This window comes from Polypterus senegalus, chromosome 11, assembly GCF_016835505.1.
Source record: "Polypterus senegalus isolate Bchr_013 chromosome 11, ASM1683550v1, whole genome shotgun sequence".
Classification (NCBI taxonomy): Eukaryota; Metazoa; Chordata; class Cladistia; order Polypteriformes; family Polypteridae; genus Polypterus; species Polypterus senegalus.
The window spans coordinates 152,608,094-152,628,309 of NC_053164.1; the positions used below are offsets into that span (position 1 = coordinate 152,608,094).

The following is a 20,216-nucleotide window of genomic DNA, read 5'->3' on the forward strand; positions in this document are numbered from 1 at the left end:
CCAGAAGCGCAATTGCAGCATCTGTGGAAGCTTTTTTGTCCATTGCCGGGACAGGGCAACATCAGGCTCACATCTCTGCAGTGAAGCGACACAGAAGCAAATCATAAATGATCAGTGTCACGCTATAAGTCCCTGTCTTGCACCCCAAAACACGAGGCTGAGTCTCAGTTCCTTAGGAAAACCAACTTTATTCAGCTTGAAACAGGAACGGCACACTTATTTATTGTAGTGTGATCTGCCACTCTGCTATACACAGACACAGCAGTCAGGCTATATCACCCATCGATATCTTTTCTGTTTTCTTTGGCGGAGAGACGCAGCATAGTTGAGAGATGCAGAATATCTTTGAGCCAGCTGTTGCTCCGGCAACAGATAAACAGTCTTCCATAGACACAGAGATCAGACTTTGCGACGCTCTTCGGCGTGTCGTCCAGTTAGGGGAGGTCCCAAGAGAGTATACAACCCTCACATTTTCTTGAATGAGCATCGCATTAATAGGAATGTTTCTTGAACAAGCATCTCTGAATCACATAAAAAGTACTTTTTCGAAGTCTTCAAATGCAGCAGTTCACATATGTTTGCAACCCAAGATTTTTTTCTTTTTTTGCTCGGCCTTTCAAGAAAGTTGACAGTGCTGATGGTGCAATCGAGAGCTGCAAAAATGTAAAGTTTTTTTTCTAATATGAACTGTTATAGTTTTTTCGTGTATGCCGTTTCTATAGGAAGGTGACAATGAGTTAAATTCCAATGGATGTTTTTTAAATGTTGACGAACAATAAGCAAAAGGTATCACTGAAAACCACAGGAAACATAAAGAGCAAAAAATAAAACAGTGTGAGGAAAGTTCGAAGAAAGAAAAAAAAATTACAGTGTTTCTGTTTGGGGATCGTTGTGCATAACTGAGCTGCGGCCACAGAACTAGCTGCTCTGCAGATGATTCATTCAGGCATTTCAAGGTCTTTTGGGCACTTCGTTATAATGAAAGTATCTGCTGAATGTATTTTGTAGTAAAAAGATTTCTATAGACTCGCATCATATGGGGAAACTGTCAGGACCATAAAAATACTTTGTGGTAATGAAAATTTCATTGTAAAGATATTCGTTATAACGGAATTTTACCTGTATTATAAATTACACTGTGATGGCTCAAGCTGATAAAATGAATTCATTGATTATACTGCACATATATGATTGATTATATATTAATTTATAACATTTTCTCTCACATTCATTAGAGTGCAATATTTCCTCTTTACTTTATAGCACTACCTGACAGCTTTCGGAGGTATCCTTGCCATCCCTCTTATCTTGTCAAGAGAACTGTGCTTGGAGCATGACACGTTAACCCAGAGCCACCTTATCAGCACCATCTTTTTTGTCTCAGGAATATGCACTCTGCTGCAGGTCACATTAGGAGTGAGGTTAGTAAAAAGAAAAAATAAACTTAAAAGAATTAATATGTTTAAGCTTTAAATACTTTTAACAATACAGTATGAAGTAAACTACTAACTCTCAAATATACAATAATTGACCCATGTGTAATTACATTATAAAATTATTTGCATTTATTAAAATGTTACAGTTTCAAGTATTACTTGTATTGTGTGTTCATAATATTCTATCTGTAAGTACAAAATATTTTTTTGCCCATGCTATGTACACTAAGCAAGCTGATACTTAAGCTTGTAAAGTATTTCAGTGTACAACAGTGAGAAGTCAAGTAAAATGGCACCTTTCATTCACTAATTAAAAAGATTACAATATGCAAGCTTTTGAGACAGCTCAGGCCCCTTCTTCAGACAATATGTAAATAAATACGTAATAAAAATAAATAAAAGATGCAATTTTGCTGGACTTCTCATTGCATCCATAATCGCTAACACAGTACATCACTTTAATACTACAGTACACAAAAGTGTATTTGGTGTCATGGGGTTGAGATAAATGAGTTTTGTTTTCTTATAATGCTAATAGGTACAGTATTATTCATTATAAATAATGCATTTGAAAATACTTCATAATAAGGCCTACCTAGGAGCAGCTGTGAGTCATTTGCTGTTTTGTAACAAGATCTTAACAAATACTTTGCTCAATCTTATTATGGCTTACAATGTCAAAAGCAACACATTGGAAAAGAGGCTTTGTGTGGTGCACATATTAGCCCCTTACTGCTATGTAAGATTACCTTATGTAAACAGCTATACTCTCCTCTATCCTGACTTTGTAAGTCACCTGTGTTGGAATCATCAGGCATATTACATCTATTTAAAGGGAAATTAATGTCACATGTGAGTACAGTGAATCTCTAACTGGCATGTGCCAATTAAGCAAAATCCTGATGCCATGATTAGTAAGTACAACTACCTTACCTCAAAATGTCTGTGATTTTTCATGTAAGCATGACAAAATATATTTGTCATAATCATCAGAGTTCACATGTACTATGAATGGAGAGAAATATTGAGTCAAATACAGCAGCTCTGTGGCACCAGGTTTTTTTGGGGTGTACAGTTACATAAGAATAAAGAACATATGAAACCTGACAATTGTGAAGTAATTGTGAACTTGACAACTGAGTCCACCAAACTCTTTTGTTAGCTAAAAGCTAAGCTGTCAAAGTACCTCATCCAGATACTTCATAAAGGATGTCAAGGGTTCTGCTTCAACTACATGTCTCAGCAGTTTGTTCAGATTTGCTCCTTGCCAGTGCACATTGTTTACTGAACATGAATATACTGTATTGTAATTTAAATTTACATTCTTTTAGGGAAGGTAGCATGGTCAGAGTTGAAAAGTAGAAGCAAAATTTGTTGGGAAATTTAACAAGGCAGACATATTACAAACAGTAATGTATAGCCAGGCCCATTATTCAATGCAGACCTCTGACTACCTCCAACTGTGTTATTTTTTTGAACACTGATTGTTGGGAGCTGTATGTTAGATCCAACTAGAACACGAGTGAATACCTGCTACAATGCAATTTCCTGTGACTCTACATAGACAACTAAGAAATCCAGTTTGTGTATCAATCAGTATTCACCCATACTCAGCAACCAGAAAAAGTATGTAAGTGCAGAGCTAAATCACCAGTGTTAGGGAAAAACGATTAAACATTGGGGAGGTATAAGAAACAATTCAGATGCAGAGTCAAACTAAGGTTTGTTGAAACATTTGTAAATTTCATTCATCATTGTTGTTGAACAATAAAAGAACATTCTGTGCCTACTCAGATTTATAAAAATTAATAAATCATAGCCCTATCTGACAGCAATTGGCTCAGGGAAAAAAAAAACATTGGTAGGAATTCCAACATTTGGTGCTCATACACATACTTATTCATGGTCATAAACGGCCACTTTATCATTGCCAGTCATCCTCTGTGCTTATCTGTAAACTGTGGGGGAACCAGAAAAACTTCTCATGCTTCCATTTATTTTGTGAAATTTTCCATTTTTTAATCCATGGGTATATTACCTCATAAACTAGTTAAATCTTCTCATAACAGCACTCTTTCTGTCAGCTTACATATGTAGATACAGTATTTATGTGGGATGTATTAGAGAGTCTAAAGCACTGTGAAAACTAAATGTCAGGTCAGGTCAGGTCAGGTTGGGAAGAATGCACTGCTATAGAGCTTTGCCGCACCCACCACATGACAAAACAGCTTGGAATCCCCCAGGCAGACACGTGGCTCCCACCCTCTGGATACGACCCTCTTAAATGGATAGAGTTTATACTCTCCTAAGCTTAATATGGCAATATAAAGTTATAAATGCTAAAGATTTAGCTTAAGTAACACTAATAACTGCAAGTGCCTATGCTAATATATGTGTTGAATTTAGCCTAGTGTTATGAGTTGTTAGCTGTTGTAACTCAAGAATCAGACTTCAATGCCAAAATTAAATAAAGCCTGAAAAATATTTAACAAGAAGGAGAATGGTACCATAAAAACTCACAATAACAGAACCTACTTCTTTATATTTAAAAACTTCCCTAAACCAAAACAAAAGTAAAAAAGTAAATAAAATGGTTGCATAAAAAGGCAACCGTTAAACAACAAAGCCAATTCAATAAAACCTGAATTTCAAAATAAAAAAAAAACTGGGAATTTCAAGATTCCAACAATCAATCAAACAATCATGAACAAGCAGCATATCGATGTTGTCTTTCTATTATAAAATATATTTTCCAAGAGTTGGTAATCAGTCAATTCTTCTTGTTTGTGAGACAGTCATTCATTCTCTCCCATTTCTGTACCTTGCAATCCTTTAAAAAGCTTGGACTTTCTGACAGGTTGTATTCCACTTCTGAGGTCCAGTACTAGTGCTGCTTTTGAAGTAGAGTTTCCCTCTGGTCTTTGTTACGTGCCATACTGTATACCCAATAGCAAATGATACAGTGGACATTATGCAATTTGGCTTCTTGTGTGTAAGTAAGTTGAACCTTTTGATTAATCATTGGTGCATAGGTTTGCCCATCAATGTTGGAAAAAATGAGTTATAGTCACTCTCCTCACTGACCATAGTCATAAAACAATACAAGATGTGTCCAAGTTTTTAATTATGCATGCAATATTGTCATTTATTTGTAATTTATTTGTAATTAACATTGCTTTATCAAATGCTAATACTTAGATGTGTATGAGTCTGTTGCAATTATTACATTACATTGCCTGTTTGCAAAAATTTTATCTGACCATAATCATCTTAGATAGAGATGGCGGCGGCGCACACAGACGCCATGGCTCAGTGCCCTTTGTTTCAGTGTTTAGTGTGCATGTGTGTGCTAGTATTACTACTTGTTTTACCTGAATCTTGTCGAGCTGACAACATCTACAGCCAACAGGAACTTCTCAAGAAGTTCAGTGTGCAGTGAAGGGAGTGTTTCATTTGAGTTTCTCCGCTCCCACGACATTCCAGAAGACATAGCGAGGAGTCCTGGCTCTCCGTGGATTATCATTCCCATGGGCAGGCGACGGAGGCGGCGCAGAGAGAGAAAACAAAAGCGAGGCTGCAGGGCCGGCGTGTTAGCGAGGTTACATAGGCAGCCTGTTGTCAGGGATGCTAGGGGCGACGACCCAGCCAGGACGCCTTGAAGGACTGGAAGAGGGTCTACGCCAGCCCTGGATCACGTGGGGGCCGCCACCCTGGTTGCTTTGGGGGCCACAGGTAGAGGGCTTGGAAGCCCAACCCTGTAGGGGCCCGTGGTCACCGCCAGGGGGCACCCTAATGCCTTGGGAACCCTGGACCTCAGCACTTCTGCCACACCAGGAAGTGCTGGGGGGAAGAGAAACAGGGACAGCCGGAGAGCTTCCGGGAGAACAGCCGGCACTTCCGCCACACTGGGGTGTGTCAGCGGGAGATTGCCGGGGAGCACCTGGAGCTAATCCGGGTGAGGATAAAAGGGGCCGCCTCCCTTCATTCGAGGCTGGAGTCGGGTGGAAGCAGGACGAAGCAGAGGAGAGTTTGGAGGCGGCCCAAAGAAGAAGGCAGTGTGTTGGCCAGGACTTTGGGGACTTGGGGTTTGTGCACTAAATACATTGTAAATATTGTAAATAAAAGTGTGGTGGTGGAAAAACTACATGTCTGACTTTCTGTGTCCGGGCCATGTCCACACTGTTAAACCACCGCTTCCCAGTGTTTTCCTCACCAATGCCAGATCTCTTGTCAACAAAATCGATGAACTGAGGCTACAGGTGGCAACAAATAACATCGTAAAAAAACAGTTGCGTTCTGTTGATCACAGAATCCTGGCTTCACACAATAATCCTGGATTCTGCTATCCAGCTAACAGGCTACACTGCACAGCACCATGACAGGACCAGTGACTCCAGTAAGAGCAGAGGAGGGGGTTCTGTGTGTGTACGTAAATAATAACTGGTGTACAAATACAGTGACTGTAGACATTCACTGCTCCCTGAACCTGGAGTATGTGAATGTTAGATGCAGACCCATATATCTCCCTAGAGAGTTTACTGTGATCTTGATTACCGCTGTGTACATAGCACCAGACGCTAATGTAAACTTGGCTATTGAACTTTTACACTACAGTATTCCTAGTCAGCTGACCAAGCACCCTGATGTGTGCTGGGGACTTTAACCATGTGGATTTAAAACCTGTGCTCCCTAAATTCCATCAGCACGTCAAGTGTGCCACCATAGGAGCTAACATATTGGATAAAGTCTACACAAACATTAAACAGGGCTACAGGGCTACACCGCTACCTCACCTGGGACAATCTGACCACACGTCACTGCTTTTAATCCCAGCATACATTCCACTTAGGAAAACTGCTTCTATTAGCACAAGGACAGTTAACACTTGGCCAGATGGAGCCTCTCAGCAGCTGCAGGACTGTTTCAGTAGGACCAATTGGGACATCTTTGAGCACCCAGACCTTGAGGTGTTTAGTGACAGCGTACTGTGCTATATTAAGAACTGCACAGACATTGTCACAGTGGATAAACGTATCCGAGTCTACCCTAATCAGAAGCCCTGGATGACCAGGGAAGTCCAGAGGCTGTTGAAAGAGAGGAACATTGCCTTCAGGTCTTGTGACAAGGGTCTCTACAGCACAGCCTGTGCCAACCTAAAGAGGGGCATCTGAGAGGCCAAGTCAGACTATAAAAGGAAGATTGAGGAAAACCTGTAGAGGAACAACAGCAGGCAAGTGTGGATGGGTGTCCAGCATATGACCAACTACAGGACCAGTCCCAGAGCTGTGGGACGTGATTTAGCACTGGCTGAGGAACTGAACCACTACTTTTCCCTGGTTTGAAGTGGATCCACCAGAGACAACCATACACCATCCAGATACTGTACCAATAACAGCCCCATCTTCACAATGAGGGAGCACAAAGTGAGATGCACGCTGTGGGCTGTCAAGCTGGACTTGACGCCATCTCAGGATGCGTGCTGAAAGACTGTGCAGACCAACTTCACCAGGATATTCAACCAGTCTCTGTCTCAGTCCACTGTGCCATCCTGCCTGAAATCCTCTGTCATAGTGCCTGTGGCCAAGAAACAGACCATCACCAGTCTTAATGACTACAGGCCAGTTGCACTGACCTCTGTGGTTATCAAGTGCTTTGAGAAGCTCATCAGGAACCACATTATGTCATTCATGCCTCCCATGCTTGATCCTCACCAGTTTTCCTTACAGAACAAACAGGTCTACGGAGGATGCCGTAGCCACTGTTCTCCATGCTGTTCTGTCCCATCTGGAGCAGCAGGGGAGCTATGCACGGCTGCTCTTTATAGACTTCAGCTCTGCCTTTAATACCATCTTATCCCACAGACTGGTGACCAAACTGTCAGACATAGGACTTCCACACTCCACCTGCCTTTGGATCAAGGACTTCCTGAGTGATCGCACTCAGAGGGTTAGAGTGGGCCCCTACTTCTCCACACCCATCAGCCTCAGCACTGGCTCCCGACAGGGCTGTGTGCTGAGCCCCCTTCTCTATACCCTCTACACTCATGATTGCATTCCTGCCCACTACAGTAACACTAATGTTAAGTTCGCTGATGATACCACGGTAGTAGGGCTCACCTCTGGGGCTGATGAGTCCACCTACAGGGATGAAGTGGAGCGGCTGACAACGTAATTCACTTTGACACATAATCTATTCTCTTTTGGACAAGATTGCTACTTGCAACAAATGGGGACTGCAATGGGCTGTCGGTTTGCACCTCACTATGCAAACCTATTTATGGCAAAATTGGAGGAAGATTTCATGTCAATGTGCATCTTAAAACCAATGTTGTATCTCCGTTACATAGATGACATCTTCATAATCTGGACTGCCAGTGAGATGGACCTCCTCCATTTTCATAATGAATATAATTCTTTTCACCCAACATAAAGCTGAAGCTGAATTACTCAAAAACAGAAGTCAGCGTCATTGACACCACTGTTCAACTGTAAAACAACACCCTTGTAACTTCTGTTTTTTACAAACCAACAGACAGACGGACCTACCTAAGAACTGACAGCTTCCACCCCAAGCATATAAGGCGCTCCATTATTTTTAGCCAAGCAATACGGTACAATCATATTTGCTCAGACAGACTGGGATCAACAACTGCAGGAGCTCAGACAAGATTTCATCAGACAAGGTTATACCCCCAAAACAACAGACACTCAAATACGAAGAGCTACTGCCATACTCGGAGACAACCTTCTGGAATATAAAAACAAAGACAACAAGAACCGCATCTCCCTTGTTGTCACCTACAACCCACATCTTGAAACACTTCCAAAAAGTATAAAGAACTTCAGCCAATGCTAAACAACGACCAAACACTGAAAAATGTATTTCCTGAACCTCCCCTCCTGGCATACAAACAACCACCAAACCTTCAGCAACTAATTGTCCGAAGCTCCCTAAATGAACCAACAGAAAATGGCACATCTCTCTGCCTACAGAAAAGATGTAAAATGTGTGCCCACATCTACAATACAGACCGTATAATTATACCAAACTCCCGACTTGAACATCACATAAAGGGATTATTTTCCTGCAGATCATCTACTGTTGTCTACCTAATTCTCTGCATGAAATGTCCTGACACTGCACTCTATGTGGGAGAAACTGGACAAACACTCCGCCAGAGAATGAATTTACACAGGTTCCACATTAAATGTGGCAACACAGATGTTCTTGTAGCGGCCCACTTCAACAGCCATGGACACTGTGAGAGGGACTTTAAAGTCACAGTGCTTATGGGCAACTTCAAAACACAGCAAGAGAGAAAAGAATGGGAAGTTAAAGTCATGTTAAAATTGAATACATTACAACATGGCTTGAATAGAGACAAGAATTTTATAGCCAGGTATGAGGACTGTTTGCTTCTCTCAGACTGACACAGATAACCTGTCTACAGACCCATATTGTTTTGAAAAACTCATCACAAACTTCAAAGGACTTTGTTGGACAGTTATCTTATCCAAAGATCTTGACCATTCATTGTTCTTCTCTCTCTTGTTAGATTAATCTTAACCTGAATGAACCTATTCATTTTTTTGCATTTAAGATATTTCATTTAACACTAGAATTACCAGAGCCTACGAAAAAACTCGTAATTCCGTCCCACCTTAAACTGCTTCTTAAATCCCTTCACACCTCTCCGCCAGCGTCCTTTGTCTTCTAAATGTGCTGATAAAGAGAAGCTAGGAGCAGCCGGCTATTCCATCCCCCACCAATTTAGAACGTGCACGAACTTCTCTCAGCTCAGGCCTTGATTGAGTATCTGGGAGTGAAGTGGAGTTTTAGAGTGGAAATAATAGATCGTTGTTTGGAACACACGCATTTCATGTCTGTTCAGTTTCTACAGTAATCTGTGTCAACACATTGTTAAAACAGAAACCGTTTTTTATATTCTAGTAGTAGATGACAAAATGTAGGCATAAACTATATAATGTATGAAGCCTGAAGTCCAAATAGCAAAGAAACATTTTCACAAGAATAACACAATTGCACTTTTATTCAAACATATAACTGCAGAAACAAAAAGCCGCCTTTTTGTAACTGACTCCGTGGTTCGATAGATTCAGCCCCCGCTTGCGAATCAAGGGGTGACGGGTTTGATCCTGCTCCCCTCCATTTTGAGAAGTAAACTGCTCTTAGTCTTACTGTTTTAGAATAAAAGCATACATTTGATTTCAGTCTGTAACAGCCGGTGCAATTTATGATCTTTGTAAAGGTTAGCTTTTTTTTTTATTCACTTTTCACTCTCTCAGTCGCGTTCAGAATCAATCCATACAACCCCATCTGACACGGCTGTTTTCACTAAAGACTCGCTATAGCTCTGCAGTGTACCACGATGCATACTAACGCTACCCGGTTCTGACACACAAACGCTGGCGAAGCTGCCTTCTTCGTGTCTCACCGTCACTTGCTTTTCTTTTTATTCAGTTTTATTGAGTGTTCCTGCCAGTCCCCGCATGTTGCTGTATGCTTTTCTTTTGTACTCCAGGACATGCAGAGGAAAGAATGGTAAAGACCAGTAACTTCGGCGCTATATGCAATCATCAGACACTCCCCATCTGCCCGTGTCGTTCAAACACAGGAACATATATTGGTGTAAAAGTATAACAAAAGTGCACTTTTATTCAAGTGCACTTTTTCCATCGCCTTTTCCTGTAAGAAGCAGTGTACACACTTCTCTCTATGCTGTGGTTTCTATTACACACCTGAAAGAAAGAGACAATATATGTGAAAATATAATCGCACTAATGCAATATTATTTGAAAGCGAACAGCGTCAGATCGGGTGTGAATTTATGCAGGAACTGGAAATTCTCTGATGCGGGACCTTCCCCCAGGGAAGAAAGTACAGTGTCAGGTGCTCATTCAGTGTAATAGAAACCATAGCACAGAGAGGTGTGTACACGCAACAAGTACACGTGTCGTAAATGTAGGAAGGACGGTCCTTGGGTGTGTGGGAACTGTTAATATTTGAATGTGATGATTTTATATAGCACGGAATGAAAATCTGCACTTCTTAGCATTGCACCATGCAAGATGTCGTATCAATCGCCTACTGTAACTTGCTTTCTTTTTTCTTCGGTTATACAGGTAGTTTTGAATAAAAGTGCACTTGTTTTGTTTGCGAAATGAAGTGTCTGCGTGCACTTTTCGTGGCATTACACGTGTATTTTTGAGCATGCCCGTTTGAGCAGTATAAAAGTATTGAAAAGTATAACAAAACAACGGGCAGATGGGGAGTGTCTGATGATTGCATATAGCGCCGAACTTACTGCTCTTTACTATTCTCTCCTCTGCGTGCCCTGGAGTACAAAAGAAACAGAATACAGGCGCTATAGCTCTGTGCTGTACCACGATGCATACTAACGCCCCCCCACCCGGTTCTGACACACAGACGCTGGCGAAGCTGCCTTCTTCGTATCTCACCGTCACTTGATTTTCTTTTTATTCAGTTTTATTGAGTGTTCCTGCCAGTCCCGCATGTTGCTGTATGCTGGATATTTTCACATGTATTGTCTCTTTCTTTCAGGTGTGTAATAGAAACCACAGCATAGAGAGAAGTGTGTACACTGCTTCTTACAGGAAAAGGCGATGGAAAAAGTGCACTTGAATAAAAGTGCACTTTTGTTATACTTTTACACCAATATATGTTCCTGTGTTTGAGCGACACGGGCAGATGGGGAGTGTCTGATGATTGCATATAGCCGGTTACTGGTCTTTACCATTCTTTCCTCTGCATGTCCTGGAGTACAAAAGAAAAGCATACAGCAACATGCGGGGACTGGCAGGAACACTCAATAAAACTGAATAAAAAGAAAAGCAAGTGACGGTGAGATACGAAGAAGGCAGCTTCGCCAGCGTTTGTGTGTCAGAACCGGGGGGGTTAGCGTTAGTATGCATCGTGGTACACTGCAGAGCTATAGCGCCTTTAGTGAAAACAGCCGTGTCAGATGGGGTTGTATGGATTGATTCTGAACGTTACTGAGAGAGTGAAAAGTGAATAAAAAAAAAAAAAAAGCTAACCTTTACAAAGATCATAAATTGCACCGGCTGTTACAGACTGAAATCAAATGTATGCTTTTATTCTAAAACAGTAAGACTAAGAGCAGTTTACTTCTCAAAACGGAGGGGCGCAGGATCGAACCCGTGACCCTTGATTCAAGCGGGGGCTGAATCTATTGAACCACAGAGTCAGTTACAGTAAACTGGTGTCAATGTCGCATGTTAAGGCGGCTTTTTGTTTCTGCAGTTATATGTTTGAATAAAAGTGCAATTGTGTTATTCTTGTGAAAATGTTTCTTTGCTATTTGGACTTCAGGCTTCATACATTATATAGTTTATGCCTACATTTTGTCATCTACTACTAGAATATAAAAAAGTTTCTGTTTTAACAATGTGTTGACACAGATTACTGTAGAAACGGAACAGACATGAAATGCGTGTGTTCCAAACAACGATCTATTATTTCACTCTAAAACTCCACTTCACTCCCAGATACTCAATCAAGGCATGAGCTGAGAGAAGTTCATGCACGTTCTAAATTGGTGGGGGGATGGAATAGCCGGCTGCTCTTTATCAGCACATTTAGAAGACAAAGGGCGCTGGCGGAGAGGTGTGAAGGGATTTAAGAAGCAGTTTAAGGTGGGACGGAATTACGAGTTTTTTCGTAGGCTCTGGTAATTCTAGTGTTAAAGATTAACCAATGTTGTTTCTTGTCCAAGTGTGTGGATATAAACACAGGGAACTTCAGTTTCTGTATTACATCTTGCCTGAAGAAGGGGCCTAAGTTGCCTTGAAAGCTTGCATATTGTAATCTTTTTAATTAGCCAATAAAAGATGTCATTTTGCTTGGCTTTTCTCTACATTCATAATGGCTAACACGGTACAACACCCTAGTATAGCAGCCACTTATACAAACTAGGAGTTGGTACGCTAACACAGATAAACTTGAAAGTGTTGTTTTGTTTCAAAAATTTCCCTCCACTTTATTATTTTAGGATCACTTTCTAAAAGTTTAAAATTTCACTTAAATACCAAAAATGTGTTAATCGTGCCAATTGGGCAGACATAGTTCTTTAGCCATGAGCAAACACAAAGTAAATCAAAACGTTGAAAGCTCCAAAAAAACTCTAGAGTGCTTACAGGAACTGTTCTAAATAATGAGAATTGCTTCGCACTTCGACAAAGACTTTGTCAGCAATACTCTGATATCTTAGTTTTAGTTATAATCTCTATTATCACAGTATATCCTAATTGAGATTATATTGTGTTTGTTCTAGTAAAGCTTATTGGGGGCATATAAAGTATTTTCACCCAGGAAGAAGATTACAGGAATCCAAAAATTATAATGTTTTGATACAGTTCACCGTTTTTTGATTTAAGCCTCCTTTGTAGCCCATTGGAGCAGGAATTTTGTTATCTCCATTCCCTATGAAAATATGATATTAAAATTATTTTTCTGCCATCACTACAGATAATGCAGAGTGAGTAAAAGATACAAAAAATATCTTTTTGGATGGAGTAGTCCTTTGGTTATTGGAACTTGCATCATGACCAAGTTTCTACTCAGTGTCTACTTTACTCGGCCCCTCAAGAAAGGTTACAGCTCTTAACTCATCCTATTATGTTCACTTAGTTTGTGCCCTTACCAGGACTTGAACCTACAGTCTGAGCACTTCATTGGCCCTCCTATCAAGAGCACAAAAACAAAGAGTCATCTTCATTAGATACACATTTATTCCTTCTGACTAGATGTGCAGTGTAGTACCAGCATCATTTGCAAGCAGTTCACAGTGAGCCTTTACATGAGAAAAAACTAGAGAACTGTTTCAGATCTTTGACCTTTTCGTAGTAGTGCTGCATTATTCTAACCAAAGCAGTTTATACTTCATGTTTGTTTACTTATTTTAAGTTTTGGAGAAATACAGTATGTCAGTGTTCACAAAGACTCAATACATTTATCAATGGAACAGTATTGTATTCAGAAATAAGTTTGCCATTTAACTGATAAATCTGCGTGGCTGCTTTTTTAAACTGCTGGGAGACTTTTACAATGAATAACGCTTCTGTGAGAAAACAAACTGTTGGAGTAAAAACTCCAGGGTAATGTGCCGTGTGATTAGTCAACAGTGTGCATTATTAAAAAAGAGAAACAAGTACATTGTGTTATTTCAAAATCCAATGGTTCATACCTCATTTTTGAAATATTTTTGGATTGAGGTTGATAGTCATAAAATACACATATCAATGACATTTATGAAATGTATAAAGTGTATCAAGAAATGGAAAAATTCTGACATGAATGTGCTATGGTGTACCATGTATAATAAGCAATTATTCTGTTTTGGTTCAACCAGTACATTAAGCTCAGAATGTTTTTAAGTGATACACATTGTTACAAAGCTGCAATTTCTCATACGTGAATTAAATTTAAACTATTTATAGTTGAAGCCATGATGGTACAGTAATAGAAAATAAGAAATAAAGGCAATAAAACCAGGGAAAATCTACTAATAGTGTAGCACAGGAACAGGAGTTCATGCATGTAATCAGTGATTGTTTTTAATCCAGTACTTGAAAATAATAACCAGAGATGAAGCTTTCCTAGATGTAATGTTCTGTAATAATCAAGACAAAATTCAGAAATTAGAGATTACCAAACCATTAGGATTGAATAATAATATTACAAGAGTCATGATTTTGTGTCTAGAGCATATAAAAACCCTCTATTACATTTATTTTACTCTTAAATAAAACAATCTGTTACATTTATTTTATTAGTCTTAAATTAGCAGGTTGGGGAAAATGTTAAATATGGGAAGAAGCAGCAATGGTAAAAGTTTAGATTTAAATATATATTAAATATGGTGCAGCATATGATCTCCATGATACTTAGGAGCTCTAGATACAGGCGTAACTGGGCACAGGTTGTTCTGCCAGTAAAACAGTAGACAAAACCTTTGTGATTGCTGAGATACTTTGGGAGGGCAATATTTTCTTTTCGGATTTGAAAAAGCTTATGATCATATACTCCATAGCATCATGTGAAAGGTGGTTCAACGAATTTGGGTTTTGGAGCTGCTGCTGCATGCCATTTTTTTCTCGTATTGAGGAGTGTGAGTGGTGCTTGTATGTGTGGCATTAAGCCAAGTTCCATTCAAGGATGTTGTCTTGTCTCCTGTCCTGTTCATGATCTCAATGGACAGAATATCAAGGTGCAGATAAGGATTGAAGAGTATCTATTTTGAAAACCTAAGGACTGTATCTCTCCCTCTTTGTAGATGGCATTGCCTTCTCTGCCTCATCAGACTGTGACCTTTGGTTCAAACTCGAATGGTGCTTGCCCTCTGGGAAAAGACTCGGGATAGACCAACATAATACAAGTGGGGTTATCTCTCTCAGAGTTACACAGAAGGTGCTGAGAAAAACTGCTGAGGATAAAATTGGCCTTGTTAACCCAGCTCAGTATGTTTCTAGAATGACCTTCATTAGTATAAGCAATAATGATGATGGTGATGATGAGGGTGACGAATCCTTATGATAGATACTAGCTGTTAAATTAAAAACAATTATTCCACAAAAACTTGGGCTCACAGAGGAAAGCTGTATAAGGGAGATGTCATATTAGTGTTAAAAAGTATTTCTTCACATAGAGAATCATAGAAAAGTGCTGTACACCGTAGTTATATTGGGAAATCTCAACTCAGCAATATTTCAAAAAATCTAATTGAACAGAGATGTGATTTTTTTCGCTGTGTCCTTATATTATTATTACTTTGAAATATATACAACAAATTAAAATTTGCATTGCATCTTCACAGTAACTTTAAATTATCCCATGTTTATGAGTGAGTGTGGATGTATATGAGGCTTTTCTGCGCCTGATGAATGAAATGATGAATTTTTGAAGTGAATAAATTTTGTATTTTATGTTCCTGACCTTGTTAATGTGGCAACAACAAGGGAGACTTTATTCACATATTATAAAAGATATTTTCTTTTTTGAAAGAGTGAACAGCTTTAGCTATTTATATTGACCTGCATCCAGCCTTTCAAGCAGGTCCTTCAACTTGCAAGGGACAATTTGGGGGTTGGTGGCAGGATTGGCACTGTAGCCACTGTAAAAAAACCTCACATTGTTCCAGTATGGTGCTGAGGTGTCGCCCACTGCACTTGGGTCCCAGTCTGATTTGTTTGTCATGCGGTTGGTGCGGCAAAAGGCTGTAATCAGCACATGCTCCCACCCAATTTATACTGAATGTAAGTAAATGTGTTTTTAACATATAAAGCTTTATTTTCTGGTTAGAGCTTCTTTATTATTTTTACATTGTAATTAATATTAAATAATGCAAACGGCAAAAAATGCTTGTTTCTACATCATCATTTATTTGAAATTCACTTTTGTTAATCTGATAAATGCCATGTTAAACATAATGTGAAGTAAGTGAAACCTCATCTCTTAGAAAAAAACTGTGGTCTGTACAGCATGGAGAGCACCCACACTCTGCTAGACAAGTGGTTCCCAAACTCGATCCTGGGGATCCACTGTGGCTGCAGGTTTTTGTTTCAACCAACTTCCATTTTTCATTGGACTCTTAGCCTAATTAAGTGAGTTATTATTTCCCAGTTTCTGTGTTTTGGAGTCAATGTAGGAATTACTTATTAAAATGTAATAAGCACTTCTTTGGGGAGTATGTAGTTTTATTAAGCTGTTAACCATATTTTCAACCTAATTTTCATTCTGCTTTTCCAGGTGTTCTAGTTATTTAATTGATTATTTACTAATTAGTGAGTCTGACACTGAAATCGTTGCTGCTTTCATCATCCTGGGTGTCTGCTGTGCTGGTTGTTAATTGTCACTATTAAGGTTAAATGAAGGGAGCAAACTACACAGGAAGAGGGAAAAATGATAGAAAAACAATAAAAGAGAGTTAAGCATTAATAGCTTTAGAAAAATATAGAAATATTTCTAAATGTATTATAAATGTAAAAACATACTTTTGCGTTTTTCTGAATGCAGAATACGAGAAGAGTAAAATAAGACCAGCTAATTAAATTAGATCAGTTGTTATTGATTATTATCAACGATAGTGACAGTGGGTCTCCAGGATAGACTTTGGGAACACTGTGCTAGACTGTTCATAGTAGAAAATGAAATTCTTTTTAACAGCAGCTCCCCATTGATCATTGCCAACAAGCACATGTTAAACAGGACTGTAATGAAGAACTGTGAAACTATTGTCAGCTGACATAAGTGCTGTGCTGTATGGACATGTGAATTGAATGTGTTTGATTCAAATCTTTATGTTATATGCACTAATTGAGTAATTTGTTAGCTGTTCTTTGCTGTGCATCTCTAGTTAAAAGAAGCACTCAGGTCATTATAATAATTGGAAAGCCGCTTTAGAGTTATCTACAGTGGACATGAGATGGAAAAGGCATAGCACTTTTTCCCCCTTCTTTTGGCAGAAGAACTAAACACAATGACTCTGAATAACTTTAAAGACCCATAAATATGACATTAAATTATACAAATTCAAGAATATGAACACTGAAAAATCAGTTTTAACATAATTTTATTTTGGAAAAGAGCATAAATGATTATGGGATATTTAGGCACAATGGTATTTTACAGTGAGTTAACAAAATGGCTACATTACAGAATTAGAAAATTAAAGATTACATTTGGAATGAGAACGTGTGAGTAATTTTTATTATGTATTATTTGTGTTAACACATCCCTTTAAAATTATAAAAATGAATCATCCCTCCATGTTATTCGTTCATAGAAAATAATCTGGAATCCATTGAATATTTACATAGGGACTTGGACAGTATACAGGTTTAGGCAAATTTGTGGCAGATGAAATTTAATGTAAGTAAATGTACAATACTATATGTAGGAAGTAAAGGTAAAGTGTTAGGTTTGAATACACAATGGGAGGTCTGAAAATCAAAAGTATACCTTATGAGAAGGATTTAGGAGTCATAGTGGACTTGACACTATCAACTTCAGGCAGTGTTCAGAAGCCATTAAGAAGGCAAATAGAATGTTAGATTATATATCACGATGTGTGGAGTACAAGTCTAAGGAAGTTATGTTCAATCTTTATAATGCACTGGTGAGGCCTCATCTGGAGCACTGTGCATAGTTTTGGTGTCCAGGCTCCCAATAGCAGTGCTAGAAAAAGCCCAGAGAAGAGCAACTAGGCTGATTCCCAACTAAAGCAGATGAATTATGAGGAAAGTTTAAAAAACCTGAGTCTTTTCAGTTTAAGCAAAAGTAAATTATGAAGAGAATTAGTACAGTGGATTGAGACTGTTATTTTAAAATGAGGTCATCAAGAACATGAGGAGACAGTTGGAAATTTAACACAAACGTTAGGATGTTCTTATTTTTACACAGAAAACCATAGACTCATGGAATAAGTAGTGTGGTAGACTTTTGACTTTAGGGACTTTTAAAATTCGACTTGATGTTTTTAGAAGAATTAAGTTGATTGGATTGGTGAGCTTTGTTGGGCTAAATGGCCTGTATATTTAGCAGTTTTCCTTTCAGAGACAAAACCTATGTGAAACATTGTAATGTCACTACTTTTTGCCTTCAGTGGTATTACTTTATTGTCTATTTAAGTGGATCAGGCAAATAGTAAAAATCTTTAAATAACTTTCTACAGTCTAGTTTGAGTCACTGAAAAGAAAGACCAAGAAACCAGCTATGCAATGTAAATTGCTATAAAGCACAGTCTGTGTGATATGTTGGCATTAACAGTATATAATGACTTTCACATAACAAATAAGATCATCTCCAAAATATCCACCTGCACTAAACTTTGCACATTCCTGGCAGATTAAGCTGAGCCAAGTACTTCTGGAACAGTCACTGTGATATGGAAAACAAAACAAAAAAGCAAAAACTGTAAGATCAGCCAAATAAAATCTGCACTTTTAATAAAAGTCTGCACTTTTAATAAGGAAAATACTCACAGTTAAGAATAAAATGACATGAAATAGAAACATGTGTTTAGATAATTTAAATGTCGATGTGTTTACATAATTTGTGAACCATTCAGGGAGACAATGATACCTGGTTCCTCTCAAACACTACTGCTAGGAGCCAAATAAAGATTCCAATATTGAATTCAAGCCATTTTCACTGCCCTCATTAAATCTAATAAATTATAAACATTTTTAAACCAACTTGGCTTATTGTACAAAAATACAATAATTCACTCTGACAAGTTACACTTCAACTTGAAACACCTTGTGTTTTTAATTTTGTGGTGTAATTCTTCCAGTTGTGATGCAATCACCATAGTGCTTTCTGTATGTATTGATTTGGAATTATCAACTTATATGATATAATTCTGGTGGAACCATGCAAGAATTCTATTGCATATGCACAGAATTGGCTAACCTAAACATGATCTTGCCTAACTAATAGTATCTCTAACCCTTTAGTACTAGGGTGTTGTACCGTGTTAGCCATTATGAATGTAGTGAGAAGTCAAGCAAAATGAGACCTTTTATTGGCTAACTAAAAAGATTGCAATATGCAAACTTTCGAGGCAACTCAGGCCCATTCTTCAAGCAAGATGTAATCTCGAAAGCGTGCATATAGTAATCTTTTTAGTTAGCCAATAAAAGGTATCATTTTGGTTGACTTCTCATCTATTTGCTATTTATTAGTGAAACATGCAAGTTCATGCACCTTTCATGTTACAAAAAAAATCATCAAACAATGAGATGTTGATGCTTGGTCTGTCCTGACTGGCGCCAAATCATTGTGATACTCTCTGACATTGTTCTCTTGTGACAAAATACAGCAAAATAGATTTAAATGTTAAATGAGAGCCTTGCAACCACCTGCTGCTAAGGAAAATTTATTAGACATGAGCTGTCAAAATTGAAGGAGCAACACCGCAAGTACATATGACTCAAGACTTGATCTCAGTAGAAACATTAAAATTCACTAAACAATTTGAAAAATCATTTTCTACAAAAATGACTGTTCTTTCTGCACCAAGACATTACACTTCTTTAAAACACGAGCATTAAACAGCTGGCTCCTTTATCATGAAGTGGAGGGTTAGGGTTAGGGTTAGGGTTAGGCTTTCTTGGTGGCTTTTTCAAATTTAGCACAGGTCTCCTCAGTGGTGGGTGAAATCATCCTGTGGTGCAAAGTCTTGTGAACAATTTGTTACTGGTTTTGTTCATTTTTCTTTTTTTCATATTACTGTGGTTGCCTTTAAGGGAACAAGATTTGCTAGATTTTTGTGCCTCTTTGCTGGTGCGTGCTGCATGGCCTTAACTGGGAAATGTTTGAATCAGAAGTTCAAAGGCTCATCTTAATATGGTTTATGACCTTGAAGCATTCATTGTTAAACTGAAAAGTTCAGGTTCCACATCTGCACACATATCCAAGAATATACAGTAGAGAACAATGTCAGGCTAATTGGTCCAGCCTTTCAGCTAGAAACAGGCTTGTAGCACCTTACATGAACTCTATTTCACATCCTACAAGAACAAGTATTTTTTGAAAAAAAAAATGACATTGAGTATATTTTCAAAAATTGGAAAAAAGGCTTAAGAAGATAAAGTTATTATATTATTAAAAGCATTTTAATAATATGTAGGTTAAAAAGCTGAAGGAAGCTTATTACTTCTATTCATCCATCCACCCATTCATTTTCTAAACCTGCTTATTAAGAGCAGCGGTGTGGGGAAG

General features: G+C 38.5%; 1 protein-coding gene across 5 annotated transcripts in view; it reads left to right on the plus strand.

Annotated features, from left to right (window-relative positions):
• Window positions 1–20,216, plus strand: part of zgc:110789 (Xan_ur_permease domain-containing protein) — a 185,044-nt gene that overhangs the window by 81,830 nt on the left and 82,998 nt on the right. For 3 of the 5 annotated variants that reach the window (XR_005635637.1, XR_005635636.1, XM_039769942.1), the window contains exon 3: window positions 1,264–1,421. The exons of the other annotated variants lie outside the window; for them this stretch is intronic. Coding sequence is in view for 1 of the 3 variants with exons in the window: in XM_039769942.1 (XP_039625876.1) it covers window positions 1,264–1,421 (158 nt within the window). In the remaining 2 variants the exon portion in view is untranslated. The remainder of the gene's footprint in view (window positions 1–1,263; window positions 1,422–20,216) is intronic. 5 annotated transcript variants of the gene reach the window in all.